We start from the raw sequence: 17065 nt of genomic DNA, 5'->3' as shown, positions 1-17065 counted from the left end.
TTATCTTATTTCCCCCTAAACTCATGCAGCTCTATACTGCATCCCTCCTACACCCTAAGGCTGAAGCAAGGTGTCCCTGAGTTAACCAGGGTCAAGATCTTGTATTTGGAAAGGCAAAATCGAAAAGCACCTTGCTAATTTTTCAAAAAAATATCCTTGATGGTATAGGATATTTTATACCTGTACCCTTCACAGTACAGAAATAAGCAGAATAATATGTTTATAAGACAGTGAAGAATGGATTTGAGGCGCAAGGAAGAGAAGGTTGGTTGTGGGGGGGGCAGGCTGTCAGCATCCCTGAAAATCAGCTGGAGGACCTTGTTTGTTTTCGTTTCGTTTTGGTTTTAAGAGAAGTGTGACAGTAAAAGCAGCATTTAAGAAGTGCAAGCTGCTGGGAATGTCTTGTGGGGATACAAAGAGGAAATCAGGAGCAGCACGAAGTGCCAGGAAGAATAGGAGTCAGACAGACCCTAGGTTGAATCCCAGCTCTGCATTCTACTCTGTGTATTCCCTTGGGCAATTTCCTTTGAGCTCATTTTCTTATTTATGAAACAGAAAATAATACCTGCTTCCTAGCAATGTTACGAGAATTAAATATGAGAGTGCATGAGAAACAGACACCTCTACCAGGAACTCAGTAAAGTTTCATTGCCTTCCCTTGTGCCATCTCTGCCGGAAAGCTGTTCTAATAATCCGGGCACGACGAGTTAAAGATCTGCAGGATAGCCTTGGCAATGAGAATTTTGGAAGGAAAGGTCCGGTACAGGAAACATTCCAAAGGAGAAGCTTCAGAACTTTATGACTGACAGGATCAAGACAGTGAGTCACAGATGACCTTGAAATTGCTAAGGCTGAATAACTAGGCTGAGATGCAAATGTTAGGAGGGGGAGCTGGTTTAAGGCAGAACGTGAGTTGGGGCATTTTAGAGTGACCAGAGGACAGATAGTTGTCCATGTGGGAGCTGAAGTCAAGTGAGAGGATAGGGCCCAGGGAGAGATTTGAGTACTCAATTGAATAGATATTTATTGAGTATCTGCTCCCTGTGGGGCATTGGGTAATGACAAATAAAGCATGACCTTACCATCCAGGAATGTGGGCAGGGGTGGCCCATATGAGGGGGTATTTATTAATACTCTGTTTTTCAGAAAAGAATTTAGATAACCATGAAATAGGTTTAAGACACATGGAACACAGGATAACTGATTTAAAATCTATGTCAGAAATCATGTAGGAGAAGGGGAAAGACTGTGCCAGAAACCTGGGTTAGGATACTGATGGTAGTTGAGCATTTTTAGATCTAAGCTGAATTCCTGGGTACCCTGGACCACAGAAAATGACAAGCATATACAGTTCATAGTATTAGATCAAGGGAAGCAAACTCATCTGGAGAGACAGGCTTCTTGATACACAATTCTAGGATGATTTTAGCACTTGAATCCTCATAAAAGGTACAATGGATACTATAATGGAAAACCTCTTTAAACCTTTAAAGGCAGTTTTGAAGGAAACATAGTAACCCTTTAAAAATATCAATCCTTGGTAAAAGAAAGAGCATGACATTAAATGGTCACTGGTGAAGGCATTTTACAGGCTTCTTATTTACTGTGATTCAGGTGAATAGCTCCCTGAAGATCAAATTTTAAGTGGTACTAAAGGGTAGGGAAACTAAGTGAATGTAAGGCTGCTTGTCCCTTAGCCTGCACTACTCAAACATGTTATTCCAACTTTGCTTTTGGCAGGGCCAGTGTGACAAGTGTTTACAGGCCTCCTAGCCTGGGGTCATTGATCCAGGATATCTCCATTGTTTTTAAACTGGAGGTTTCCAAACTTCAGTGTGTGTAGGACTTGCAAAGGATGCTCATTTAAAATATATATTCCAGGGCCCCACCCCTGAGAGTGATTTAGTTCGTCTAGAATGGGGCCCAGAAATCTGAATTTTAACAGGTACTCCAAGCGATCTTGAGGCAGGTGGGCCTCAAGTCACACTGTTAGAAGCCAGATGAGTGGACGGCAAAGTTACAAAAACTGAGGAGTGTTGCTTATATTTTTGCCTCTGAATAGAATGGAGCAGAGGATTGCCTTTGGGTGCACAAAAACATTTCTCAGGAAGAACTTTTTATCTGCTTAAGTGTTTGGACAAGTACTAGGAATCCAAAGTTTGTTTCATAAAAGCGTGAAAAACATTTTTTTTTGTCTTAAGATGTATGGTCAGCGTCTTACTCAGCTTGGGCTGTCATGCCTAAGTACCACAGACTGGATGGCTTAAACAACAGAAGTATATTTTCTCACAGTTCTGGAAGCCAGAAGTCTGAGATCATGGTACCAGTATGGTCAGGTTCTGGTGAGCGCTCCCTTCCTGGATTGCAGATGGCTGCCATCTCACTGTGTCCTCACAAGGAGGGGGTAGTGGGAGGGTAGGGAGAGCAAGCTCTCTGTTTTCTCCTCTTACAAGGGCACTGATCCCACCATGAGGGCTCTACACTCATAACCTTATCTAACCCTGATTACCTCCCAAAGACCTCAACCCCACATACCATATTGGAGATTAGGGCTTCAACATATGGATTTGTGGTGGTACAGAGTTCAGTCCACAGCAATCAGATGTTACCAGCCATCCATATCAGCCATGAAGGAGCTTGCACATTGTGCTTGTAGGGCAACTGATTTAGGTCAGTGGTTCTCCAATGCTTTTACCCGAAAGAAGGCCCTGTCCAATGCACCCTGGCAGTGCTGAATGAGTTGACCCACTGGGTGAGGATCTAAAGGTAAGAAAATGTCGGGCAAAATGATTTTAGTGTTAGCATTACTAAGGTTAGGCATCCTCTCCCATTCACCCTCACTCTTTCCTTATTTCTCATGCCAGAGGAGATGCATTGTCAAGACCAGCCGAGATTGAGGCCAAGCTAATGCATTGTGGACGAACTGATTGTGACTCATACCATTTTATCAGTCCAGATTAATGAAGCTTATCTTAATACTGTAAGGAAAGTTAAAAAAAAAAAAAGACACTTCTTATGTGGATTCACCGTGAAGACAAGTAGCACTAAATCAGTACTTCTATTTTGAAATAGCAGTATAACTTGTTCTAACTGAAAAATCTTACTTCACACTTAACTCAGTGTTAGAATCTTTTATAGACAAAATCAAAATGGCTCATGTGACTTGCATTGTATAGTACTAAAACCCCACATTTCAGCTCAAATACACAAAACGTAGATATAGGTTCCAAAAGAAGAAGAGATACTAAGAAAAAAGAAACTTTAAAATACTAAGAAATGCAAAGAAAAATTTATGAAAGAATCATTTTCTGGTATTTTCAGACACTCTCTTTGGGGAGAAAAGGTAGGGTTTTTATGAGTGATTTTCTTCGTAGGTAGCAATCATTAGATTAAAAGCCCTATTCCATTAAGATGTGACACTTGAAAAATGAGTTTATTTCTCCAAAGATAACCCATCTGAGATAGACTGGAATTCTTCAGACTTACATATTCTGCATATATATTCTGTAGTCATAAATAATGTCAATATATTATCAATGGTAAGCACAAAATTCATCATTTATACAATATGGAAGTTCTAGCCATCTGAAGAGTACTGGTTTGTAACTTAATAGTAATAGTTAATCTAATGAAGTCAGTACTACTAATGTAATAAGTATGTCAACTTATTACAATGACAGTATTTTTAAGATTTTTTAAAAGACCCTTGTCATAGAGTTTGATCTTGAAACAAAGGTCTCTTCTATGCAGTTCAGTGAATGCTATTTCCCAGTTCTTGTCCATCTAAAAAAATCATCATTCTACAAACACACACACACACAATACAAAAAACCACACACAACACACACGCCCCCAACCAGGCTTGCACCTCCTTGTTTCACACACACACACCACACACTTTACACACCTCACTCCACACACTATTCTCCACACCACACCTACTAATAATTGTCAAACATATGGCATTTATTTAACTTCAGAAAGATTATAGTGTAATGGTTATGTATAATGTAATATGTACCTATATTTTTAAAATGTCAACTAAGGGATTAAGATTTTTTAAATTTAAACATAAATTTTATTTTTAATAAAAATATTCAAACCATGGTGAAAACTATTCAAAATGTGTAAAAGCTGTAAGTGAAAAGTAAGAACCTCCCTTGCCCTGTGCCTCCTCAGTTCCACTCCCCAGAGCCCCAGGTATAAATACAATGAAAGGCTTCTTATATTGCCTTCTAGAAATTCCTAAACATAGATACATGTGTATGTACATATGTGTATATATAAGTATATTCATATAAATGTGTGTGTATATATAAATACTATATTTATTTTTTTAAAGTTGATCACCTGACAGTAGTTGAGCCATTAGAATGGGGAGCCAGACACAGCACCCTCTGCCCTTGGACAAGTTTATAAGTTTGTGGCGGGACTTCTTTGGTTTCCTTACCTCTGTAGGTTTGCCTGGCCACATTTCCTTGGTCTCTATCTGGGAAACCTCTGCCAGTGGCTTCAGTTTTCCTTTCTTAATTTGGGGACCACAGAGCTGAGAACTGAGTGGACACTGCTCCCCACCTCTGAGTTCCCCTGCTAGAGACGCTCTCTAATGTCCACCTCCAGGCCCCTCGCGGAGGACAGCGCCTCTCTAGTTAGTTTTCAGCCCCTGACTATGTGAATGCTATTTTGTCAACGGTAGTTGCTTTATTCATAAAGTAATACTAGTGATTTTTAAACCATAAATCATACCATATCCTTTTCGTTCAAAGAGGTAACTATATAATATTGGTAATTAAACAACTCATTACACAGTTATTTTCAAAAAACTAAATCTAGATTAATATTCTCATTTTGTAATTGCTAAATCTTGTCTGTGTTATTGAAAAAAATGAATCTTGTAAGTTTTTTGGAGGGTTGGGGGAGTGGAGTGGGATACCCTTAAGAGAAAAAAATAGCAAATCTAAGATCCTGAAAGATAATACTTGGCCTAAATACTGGGCTCTGTGTGTGTGTGTGTGTGTGTGTGTGTGTGTGTGTGTGTGTGTGTGTATGATTTTATTTAGTTAAAAATACGCAGTGACTTGAGAGGATTGTTCTGGCCTAATTCTTGAAAATTTTAATTTCTTTAGCCTTCAAGCCTAGTGCTTTGGTGCCAGGAACCTGCTCGCCCCTATTTTCAAGACTTTTAAGAGCAGTAGTAAGGTTATTTCCACAAGGTATGATGAGTCCCATCTTTGCCAGGGTCGCAAGGGAGACGCGGGGTGTCTGGAGATCGTTTATATTATTATTCCTTGTGAATGTCATTTTCTACGGAACAGGAACTCTTGTTCTGAAGGGCTTCCAGCCCCTCTCTGGGTTCTAGCAGCCCGTGTTAGGTACAGGTGTAAATTTCAGGCGGGTGTCAGCAAGGGACCTGGCTGTCCTCGGGCCACCGATGTGCGCGGTGGCTGCTGTGTACTCCAGAAACGGCCCGACATCTGGGAGGAAGCAATATGCCCTAATATTATACCTCTGGGTGTTTTGTTTTGTTTTGTTTTTTCTTGTTGCTGTTGCTGATTAGGTCAATGGAGGAAAGCCCTTCCCTGAGGCGCAAGACGTTGATGCGCGAGAAGGGCCGGCGCCAGGCTGTCCGGGGCCCGGCTTTCATGTTCAACGATCGGGGCACCAGCCTCACCGCCGAGGAGGAGCGCTTCCTCGACGCCGCCGAGTACGGCAACATCCCAGTGGTGCGCAAGATGCTGGAGGAGTCCAGGACGCTGAACGTCAACTGCGTGGACTACATGGGCCAGAACGCGCTGCAGCTGGCGGTGGGCAATGAGCACCTGGAGGTGACCGAGCTGCTGCTCAAGAAGGAGAACCTGGCGCGCATCGGCGACGCCCTGCTGCTCGCCATCAGCAAGGGCTACGTGCGCATCGTGGAGGCCATCCTCAACCACCCGGGTTTCGCGGCCAGCAAGCGCCTCACCCTGAGCCCCTGTGAGCAGGAGCTGCAGGACGACGACTTCTACGCCTACGACGAGGACGGCACGCGCTTCTCCCCCGACATCACCCCCATCATCCTGGCGGCGCACTGCCAGAAGTACGAGGTGGTGCACATGCTGCTGCTGAAGGGCGCCAGGATCGAGCGGCCGCACGACTATTTCTGCAAGTGCGGGGACTGCGCGGAGAAGCAGAGGCACGACTCCTTCAGCCACTCGCGCTCGAGGATCAATGCCTACAAGGGGCTGGCCAGCCCCGCGTATCTGTCCTTGTCCAGCGAGGACCCTGTGCTCACCGCCCTGGAGCTCAGCAACGAGCTGGCCAAGCTGGCCAACATAGAGAAGGAGTTCAAGGTAAGCTGGGCGCTCCACCCGGGCTGCCCTGAGCGCTCTTCCGCTTCCGGGCCGCCACCAGGCGCCTCCGGTAGTTTGCTCCCGAGTCAGTTTCGCCCAGTGGATTTAAAACCACGAGGGACTGGGAGCGTCGATCAGAAACGACCTGATGCTTTTCCTTTCTCACCGCGGAGCTGTGATAAATTCGCTCTGAGGATGGCAGTATACTAGATCAGAGAGCTGTAATTACGGTGCTGCTCTGTGTTCTGGATAAGCGTCAAGTAGTTAGTACACGGGACTTCTCTTTTGCTGAAGGAGGGATGTGGTGTGATCGTCTCCCTTCCAAATTCTTCCTCAATTCTTTTGTAGTTGATTGTATGGTGGCGCCCAATATAGAAATAGTATTAGTTTTGCATGCACTGTTTATTGGCCCAAACATTTGTATATCTCTTTTTTTAAAAAAATTATTTTATTTATTTTATTTTTGGCTGCACTGGGTCTTTGTTGCCATGCGTGGGCTTTTCTCTAGTTGCGGTGAGCGGGGCAACTCTTCGCTGTGGTGCGCGGGCTTCTCATTGCGGTGGCTTCTCTTGTTGCAGAGCACGGGCTCTAGGCGCACGGGGTTCCAGTAGTTGTGGCACACGGGCTTAGTTGCCCCGTGGCATGTGGGATCTTCCCGGACCAGGGCTCGCACCCGTGTCCCCTGAATCGGCAGGCGGACTCTCAACCACTGCACCACCAGGGAAGCCCTTTGTATATCTCTTTAGACTGAAAGTTATTTTATTTGTGACAAAAATGGCTGTACCTGAAATCCACAAGTGAAATCCACAATGTTCAAAATGGTGAGCCATAGACATGAGGTCAACCCAGAAATAATGACAGCAGATTGATTTGCTTTAATAGATTTTTTTTGTTTTTTTATGAGTGAACTTTTTTTCTGGACATCATCTCCAGTCAAGGAGAATTATTTATTTTTGTAAAAAACTATACATTAATAGTGGAACATTTTAAAAATTTAATTGTTACAGCCTGCTGTGCATTTTGGATGGTTCTACCTATTAAATCTGGGGCAAAAGGAGATTTCATAGATCGGGTGAAAGTCAGACTTTTTCAGCAGGTTCTTGCCTCCCGTTATCCACCTAAGAGGATGATTCTAGGCATAGATTCCTTGAATTATTTTCTGTATGCTGAGTTAATCTTTTTAATTTAGTATTGTGGTATCAGATCACAGAAAAAGTGATGATTCTGCTTTTCAGATATTATTGCAGTTTTTCACACTTAAGTGTGAGCTACACAAATGCGACTAGCAATATAATTCAAGGTAAGTAGTTGAAAGAAAATGGTAGGAAAGTTTTGTGAGGGGGTTTCCCCTTCTGTATGCACCAAATTCCCTCGACATCCATCAACACTCATCTTGTCCTTCTGGAGATCTGGCCTTAGTATAATTTTATTTGTTATTCCATTACATTCTTTTCTAATATAAAAGCTACACATATTTATTGTAAAAAATTTGGAAAATGTGGGAGAATAAAAAGAAGAAAATACATATCACCTATATCTACTCCCGTTGAAAAGATTCATTATGTGGTATTTGAAAAGATTTATTTCCTTGTACCTAAAATGAATTATTATTTTTTTGACAGAACTCAGAGCAAATTTAAAACTTCAAATTCTGTTTGAAGAGAATAGAAAAGCGTTCAAAGTCTAAATGTCACTTTATTTCAACATAGTAATAAAAAGTATAATTCTAAATTTGTTAATTCACTATTCCAAGTGTCACTCAAACCTTGTTTTTAAGCGTTTTGCTTGATATATACTGAAAGTCTGTAGAAGAGGTTCTACAAAAGGGAATGTTCTAGATTATGTTTTTTGTTTGTTAATAGATATTTATTGGAGTATAATTGCTTCACAATACTTTGTTAGTTTCTGTTGCACAACAAAGCGAATCAGCCATATGCATACACATGTCCCCTGTCTCCTCCCTCTTGAGCCTCCCTCCCATCCTCCCTATCCCACCCCTCTAGGTCATTGCAAAGCACCAAGCCGATCTCCCTATGCTATGCTGCTACTTCCCACCAGCCCATATTTTACATTCGGTAGTGTATGTATGTTGATGCCACTCTCACTTCGACCCAGCTTCACCCTCCCACCCCATGTCATCAAGTCCATTCTCTATGTCTGTGTCTTATTCCTGCCCTGCAACTAGGTTCATCAGTACCTTTTTTTTTTAGATTCCATATATATGCATTAGCATACAGTATTTGTTTTTCTCTTTCTGACTTACTTCACTCTGTATGACAGACTCTAGATCCATCCACCTCACTACAAATAACTCAGTTTCGTTTCTTTTTATGGCTGAGTAATATTCCATTATATATATGTGCCACATCTTCTTTATCCATGCATCTGTCGATGGACATTTAGGTTGGTTCCATGTCCTGGCAATTGTAAATAGTGCTGCAGTGAACATTGTGGTGCATGTCTCTTTTTGAATTACGGCTTTCTCGGGGTATATGCCCAGTCGTGGGATTGCTGAGTCATATGGTAATTCTATTTTTAGTTTTTTAAGGAACCTCCCTACTTTTGTCCATAGTGGTTGTATCAATTTACATTCCCACCAAAAGTGTAGGAGGGTTCCCTTTTTACCACATCCTTTCCAGCATTTATTGTTTCTAGATTTTTTGATAATGGCCATCCTGACCGGTGTGAGGTGATACTACATTGTAGTTTTGATTTGCATTTCTCTAATGATTAGTGATGTTGAGCATCTTTTCACGTGTCTCTTGGACATCTGTATGTCTTCCTTGGTGAAATGTCTATGCAAGTCTTCTGCCCAGTTTTTAATGGGATTGTTTGTTTTTTTTTGGATATTGAGCTCCATGAGCTGTTTGTATATTTTGGAGATTAATCCTTTGTTGGTTGTTTCATTTGCAAATATTTTCTCCCATTCTGAGGGTTGTCCTTTTGTCTTGTTTATGGTATCCTTTGCTGTGCAAAAGCTTTTAAGTTTCACTAGGTCCCATTTGTTTATTTTCGTTTTTATTTCTGTTACTCTAGGAGGTGGAGCAAAAAAGATCTTGCTGTGGTTTATGTCAAAGAGTGTTTTTCCTATGTTTTCCGCTAAAAGTTTTATAGTGTCTGGTCTTACATTTAAGTCTTTAATCCATGTGGAGTTGATTTTTGTGTATGGTGTTAGGTAGTGTTCTAATTTCATTCTTTTACATGTAGCTGTCCAGTTTTCCCAGCACCACTTATTGAAGAGGCTATCTTTCCTCCATGTATATTCTTGCCTCCTTTGTTGTAAATTAGGTGCCCATATGTGCGTGGGTTTATCTCTGGGCTTTCTATCCTGTACCATTGATCTGTATTTCTGTTTCTGTGCCAGTGCCATACTGTCTTGATTACTGTAGCTTTGTGGTTAGATTATGTTTTAATAATTTCGGAAAGTTGGTGATATATGCAATTCTGTCCAGAGAAGTAGTCTCAGTGAAGCAATGTTAAGAAAATTTGTTATTCATAGTTTTCCGCTTGAAGCCAGCTAAACCTGTATTGATGATACTTGGAATCTCCTTTACCCTGACATAGAGAGTCACCTTTGATAACCTTTCAAAGGTGGGAAACTATTATAAGTGAAGAGGCAAAAAGAGGAGAAAACACCACTGAGTTTAAGAAGGCATCCATAAAGCTGCCAAATATCTAAGGGTACGCAAAAATCATCTAAACCTCACACTCCCTTTTTCTGAATTATATGGAAAACAGTCATGTAGCATAACCATCTCTGAGCCAAAATACAGACACTTCTTTGGAAGTTACAGTCTCTAAGGACTACAGGTCTCTCTCCCCTGACTAAGTGTTCCTTTTCTTTCCCATTCTCACTTGTCCTTGTTATCCTTTCCTTATCTGCCTTCCTTTCACCTCTTTGCCTTCTCATCCCACACTCATGTCCACCTGTCAGGGCTTTCGACAGACAGAGAAAATAGTGCTTTCACAGCACTGACCCAGAGACTCGGCACTCTGAAAGGGCAGGAAGTGAAGCTTATTTGTGTGGCAGGGTCACTTAATTTGCCCTATTCCATGGTGTTCACTATGTTCTTTCCATAGAGGCTTTGAGCTCAAAGTACTGGCCTTGAAATGAAAAAAAAAAAAAAAAAAAAAAACAACACCGTGTTCCCTAGTGAAAAAGACATGATTTTTTTTCCATTTCAGACACATATGACTATTTTATCTTATCAATGGCCTGTAAGATCCCGTATCTCATCTCTCAAACTGCCATCACTTAGGTGCTTCACGGAAGGTTCTCAGCCACTGTGCAGTTTTCAAAGTTCCTTTAAGAGTGGAGGAGGCATGGTGCCGAAAACATGTGAAGGTCATTACCCCAAGGGTTGAACATTCTAGGATATAGATATAGATAGATTAATGGAGGACAGCTTGGTGACAGGTTATTAAAGAAGTATTTTCGATGTGCAAATGCTATCTGAAGCTATTTTGAGAAACATAATATTAGACAGGACGGATTCCATGTCTAATCCTTCAAATGTCAGTGGCAAGGAAGCTGGTCATTTATTAAGCTGAAATTTACTAATTTCCTAATTCTGAATCAATGATGCACTTTTTTTGCAAAAAAAAAAAAAAAATGCCATTTGTTTTCTCCATGCCTCAAATTTCCCCTCTTTAAAGCAGAAAAACAATTTCAACTTATATCACAGAAGGACTGTAAGGAAGAGGAAAATGAATGTAATCCAAAAGCAAGATAGCATTTTATAGCAGGAAAATACTCTAGGAATCATCTGACTATTCACACCTCTCATTTGACAAATGAAAAAACAAAGACTGTAGCCAAGGTCCCATCTGCTAAGCCTAGATTTGGGTGCCTTGGGTCCCAGTCCTAGCTATTCTATGTAACATGCTGTACCTGGTAACACTGAAGCAATTCTATAGTATTTGATGTGTACCAAGCACACTCAAAGCATTCAATCCTCATAGTAGCAGTATTAGATAGGCTTATTCTCATCAGAGAGGCTAAGTAACTTCTATAAGATCACACAGTGGTAGAAGCAGTGTTTGAACGTAGGAAGTCTGGTTTCAGATTTATCCTTTTAATCACTACACTTTCCTGCCTCTTTTATTATTAGGGAAAGGATCTGACAGGACCACGCCTGCTTAGAGTTGAATTTCAATTTTCCTGTTAAGGATAAAAAGGGATTAGAATGATGATTAAACCATACACATTAAAAACCTGCTGAAACCTGTAGACAGGTTGAGATGAGGCCCAAGCTTCCTTGTTCTTCCTCTGGCTTGAGCAGTTCTTCCAGGTTTTGAGTTCCTGCTCTGTAAAGTGGGCTGCAGATCCATCTGGTAACTTTGTGGAGGGCCATGGTAATGGAAAAGTGGCACAGTGAAGATGCTCAAGCAAAACTAAATGAAGACAGCATCGTTAGAAAATTCAGGCCAGATAAACGGTCTGAGTTGTGAAGCAACATGAGACAGGACCTCATGGTAGAACTGACAGAGTCAACTCATGATGCAATTCAGACTTCAGATAGGTCCTTCTGCAACTGAGGAAAGGTCGTCTTTAGTGGTGCTCTCCGTCTTTCCCTGAGAGCTCTGTATATAGTGGCAAGTGGTATCCCACAACCCCAGTAGAAGAAATCGCTATTACCTCCAGCTCTGATTATTTTCTGTACTTGGATAGCAGACTTCTTCCAGCAGGAAGTGTTTAAATTGTTACGAAAACAGTGTTGTCCTTGCAACTTGGTTACCTGTTTTTTGCTTCTTGACTGATCTTTTAGTGTATATGAAAAAGCCACAAAGCTTTCCTTAAGATCGGATAATTTTACAGATTATAATTTTTAAAAATAATGAGTTATTATTCAGGTATTACTGCAAAATTGGTTCCTATGTTTTCTTCAAGTAGAGAAAATAGTCTCTTTTATTTCTGATCAATGGAGAATTGGCCATCCTGTGTTGTACCAAATCTTACAGAACAGTCTGAACTGACGAGTAACATGAGGAAATTTCATCTAAAAAATTGTATTAAAAGGGGAGCTTTATATGGAAACAGACATGGATAACACTTCTTCTGGATGCTATAATAAAATATTTCATTAGTCTTTCAGGAATGGAAGGCAGATGGATATTTAACTGACACTCTGCATAGAAACCAGAGACTGAACATTTTATTAATTTTATCAGTTGCATGGTACCAACTTGAATGGAAACCAAAGATTGAAGTTTTTATTCATTTTATCTGTTCCTTTATGAGGGGAAAAGGATTAACTGCAACTGTTCTTTATCTGGATTTCTGATATCTGAAATGGAAACTATTCTAGTCTGTGTAGCCTTTAAACAGTCTCTCCTCTTCTGTTTATTTTAGTTGGTGACATGATTTTTGCCCATCAAATCAAGTTAATTAATCATTTAAGGGGAAAAAATTCTTCATACATCATTTTTAAAGTATGATTTTTGGAAGCCCAGAAATTCTGCTGTGCTAAATGTTACACAGTTTTTAGACATATACAGTATCTCAAGACATGTTGGAATGAGGGATTCTATTTTCCTCAAGTGCACCAAATTAGATTATCCTCTGATTAATTTTCTTAATGGGCTAAAGTTTTAGTGAAAGCCGTAGAAGTGGAGCTGGGGGTTGCAAAAGTAAGGCCCTTACCCAAGAGATGGCCATTGACACCTAGACTGGAATCAATGGGCTAGAAATAGAGCTCCATTCAGTAGGTAACAGGGAATGCTGACAGCTGACTTCCTCATACCAGTCCATGGCACTATATAAACATGCTAATGAAATTAAACATTCACAGATTATTTTTAGCAAGGCATTAGGTCCAGTAGCCTGAACATTTTTCTCTCAGGTATTGATATTCTGCAACCCTTGAGAATTCAATTACATATAATCAGACATTTCTGTCTCTCTAGAAGCTCTGCAGGACATTATAATGTGCCCTTCAGACAAACAAGAAAAACTACCCTCCAAGTTGGTACCTATGCTTCTCTTTGCCTTCACTATGAACCATCATTCTCAAACATAAATGTGTATCAGAAACACCTGGAGGGCTTCCCTGGTGGCGCAGTGGTTGAGAATCCGCCTGCCGATGCAGGAGACACGGGTTCGTGCCCCGGTCCGGGAAGATCCCACATGCCGCGGAGCAACTAAGCCCGTGAGCCATGGCCGCTGAGCCTGTGCTCCGCAACGGGAGAGGCCACAACAGTGAGAGGCCCGCATACTGCAAAAAAAAAAAAAAAAAAAAAAGAAACACCTGGAGAGTGTGTTAACACAGATTGCTGGCCCTCACCATCCGTTTCTAATCAGGACACCTGGGGTGGGATCCGAGCATTTACACTTCTAACACATGTCCAGGTGCTATTGATGCTGCTGGTCCGAGGGCTACAATTTGAGAAGCACTGTCTCCAACGACGCAATGGATAATAAACCAGACAGGTTCTTTTCATACATAGTCAATCTTCTATGCCACATTGCCACTTAGTTTAAAGAACTTTCATTGTAGAAATGGTTTTGTTTGAGCTTTAAGAAAACTATTGTTCATCTGTACAAGAAAGATTCTTTCGATTCTTTAGTCTTTCAGCATTAGCATTTAGCCAACATCTCTTAATATAAATCAGTCACTGACATGCACACCATTTTCGGAACTGTCCACATGGTTGTACAGGTTGTAGAAGGTTCTGGCTAAGGGGGTTGGTGGGAGCAAATCCAGCCGGTATCGAACTGAACAAAACTTGCATCCACCTGGGGGCTGCAGCTTCCTACCCAGAGGTAGGGAGACCTTTTTCTAATTCACAAAACCCCTAAACACTTTCCACTGAATTAAAGCACACTGTCTGTATTAAACTCTAAACCTCTTGGTCTTAGAATGACTATCGCAAGCTCTCCATGCAATGCAAAGACTTCGTAGTGGGTGTGCTGGATCTTTGCCGAGACTCGGAAGAGGTAGAAGCCATTCTGAATGGAGATCTGGAATCGGCAGAGCCTCTGGAGATGCACAGGCATAAAGCTTCACTGAGTCGTGTCAAACTTGCCATTAAGTATGAAGTCAAAAAGGTGAGTGGCCTACTTTCATCCAGCCCCATATTAGAATAAACATGTAATATCAACTATGCCATAATCCCAGGAAAGATTTTTAAATAATAGCAGTAATAGATGTTATTGATAAGAAGATTTATTTTACTTCATGAAAGAGATTAAATGAAGTATCATGGTAAAGTTGTGAGTCAAGTATCTAGCTCCGATCCTTTCCACTTTTTATCCATTTTTGGACCTTGGATAAGTCATAAAACTTCTTTAAATTTCATTTTCCTCATATAAAAGGAGAATAATACCTCTTATCTGTCTCAGGGTCTTGGTGGGATTTCAGTGGATTAAGATATGCAAAAGAACTTTGTAAACTGCTCATTAAAATTCGATTAATGATAATAAAATCTGTTACTTGTAAACATTTTTGTAAGTCACTGGTTACTTACATTCGCATGTTAGTCTTGCAATAAGCCTTTGTTATTATCCATTTCACCTATAAAATAGGTGTTCGATGATGAGATTTCTCTTCTGTAAGGAAACCGAGGTTCAACAAGCTTAAATGACGTGTCGAAGATCACACAGCTATGGAATTTTATGCAGTTGCCAAAAAAAAAAAAAATTATGATTACTTTTTTACTCTGGTTACTGCAGATAGAACAGTTATGTATTCTGTGTTTGCTACTTGTATGGGCCTTTGAAATAATTCATTTAAATTGTAGTTAGGACATTTCACTTATAATAAAAATCTCAGTTATCCAGAATCTAATCGCTTATACATATTTTATATAACTTAAATTTTTGCGCTTTAAATCACGAAGAAGTAAGCTGTTGTCGGGAATAGATCTGGTTTCATGAATTGGTCAATGTATGGAATCTTCTCTCCTTCCTGCAGTGTGACATGGTGCATAAGGGGGCAGGCCCTGGAGCCAACTTGCAAGAGTTCAAGTCCTCACTTGTCTTCTCTGTGTGACAGGGCAAGTCACTTGATCAGTCTAAACCTCATTCTGCTGATTGGTAGTGGGGACAACTACTGTTTCGGTTGTTTTAAGGATTACATGAGCTAATGCAAGTCAAGTAGTTAGCACAGGCGTAGTACATGGTGATTGCTCAATAAGTATTAGCTAATCACATTTCTGCATTTGAAAATTCATTCTCAGAATGATGGCTCTTAAACAAGTTCAGTTCTTAGTCATCAAAGACATTTCATGTTTATTGTCCTGGTTCTGGTTCTTAGCGGTACACCATGGCCAATTTAAACAGAAAAGAATTTAGTAAAGGATATTAGGAAGCTCACAGAATCATTAGGAGAGGTGGAGGAACAAGCTTATCTAAGCTGTGCTTACAGAAAGCTTGCCCAGAACCAGGCCCAGAACTGACCTGGTAAGGGAGTTTCTGTGGCCCAAACAGAACAATTCTGCCTCTGCTGCAGATGGTCAGCTCCCCACCAACAGAACGGATGCCCTGAGTGCTGCCTGTTATAAAAGGCCCCTTCCAAATCAGAGGTCTGCACATGTGCCTCTGACCAGTGGAACCTAGGCCAGAGTTTGCACCCTAGTAGCAAATGAGGACGGGGGAATCTCTCTCTCTCTCTCTGTGTGCGTGTGTGTGTGTGTGTGTTTCTATGTGTGTACACACATACATACACAGTTCTACCACAATGTAGAGAACTTCCACATTGTAGTGTTCACAAGATTATAGCCAGCTATTAATGACAGATCTCCCCTCTACTTAATAAGATAGTGAAATGTGAAGATTCTCAGTAAATACTGAGGTAAAATAACTTTTCAAGGAATTGTCAGTTACAAGGTAAATGAATTGGATTAACTGCCCTCCTCTCAGAGCATTCTTGCTAGTTGAAGTTTTGCTGTATTGGAAGAAAAAGACAGTTTTGCATAAGATTGATATTAAACTGTTTTTAGAAACCTGTCTGGACATTTATTCACAGATCTTGCAATAGGCATCTCTCCTCTTTAGCACCTGAGAGGAGAGAATTGATTTCGGTTGTCACTGGTTCTTTATCATTGCTTTGAAAGTGTCATATTAGGAGAGACAGCTCATCTACAGATGTGCTTCTGTTAACCAAACTGTCTTGCAGAGTGACTGTCTCCTTGCATGTTGATTTTAAATAAATTGATGTGTAGGTTACAATGTATGAGGTGTCAATTAATAATAAATTTGCTATCAGTCAACTACCAGGAAACAGCAACAACAAAAATGTATTCGGAACTGAAAGGAGATTTAAGACTTTGCAGGTATTTCTGGTTCTGTCTGTTTTATGCTATAAAAGGAATAGTATTTAAAATCTTTTATTTGGAATCTTCACTCAGTAAATGTATATAGGAACTTTATTCTGGAATGCCCCCCCCAAAAGCCCCAGTTCCTCTTTCTTTCTCTCCAAGGCTTCCTTCATTCTTCACTCAACACTCACCCATCTCCATCTAGCAAGGAGCAAAAATACCCCCACCCACTTATGCTGCTTCCTTTTCCCATCATCTCATTTCTAGTCCCCAAGTAAAATAACCTCTTGGGTTATAATGATTCCTGAACCCTACCCACTGTGGCACTGAAGTAGCCCATAGCTACATGCATGGCATTAGGATTTCAAAATACTTTATATGTTATGGAGTTTTCCCCCCTGATAATATAATAAACTTGTATAGGTTCAAATCAACCCATAATTCCCCCAAGTAAACCAGTCTGATTAATGTTAATTTGT

At 40.6% G+C, this 17065-nt stretch overlaps 1 protein-coding gene across 3 annotated transcripts in view; it reads left to right on the top strand.

Moving 5' to 3' along the window:
- TRPC3 (transient receptor potential cation channel subfamily C member 3) overlaps window positions 1–17065 on the top strand; it is an 81359-nt gene that overhangs the window by 15004 nt on the left and 49290 nt on the right. For all 3 annotated transcript variants that reach the window (XM_059067563.2, XM_067036974.1, XM_059067565.2), the window contains exons 2-3: window positions 5558–6329; window positions 14188–14376. In XM_059067563.2, coding sequence (XP_058923546.1) covers window positions 5558–6329; window positions 14188–14376 — 961 coding nt within the window. The remainder of the gene's footprint in view (window positions 1–5557; window positions 6330–14187; window positions 14377–17065) is intronic.

This window comes from Kogia breviceps, chromosome 6, assembly GCF_026419965.1.
Source record: "Kogia breviceps isolate mKogBre1 chromosome 6, mKogBre1 haplotype 1, whole genome shotgun sequence".
Lineage (NCBI taxonomy): Eukaryota > Metazoa > Chordata > Mammalia > Artiodactyla > Physeteridae > Kogia > Kogia breviceps.
This window is presented reverse-complemented; position numbering and strand designations above follow the sequence as displayed.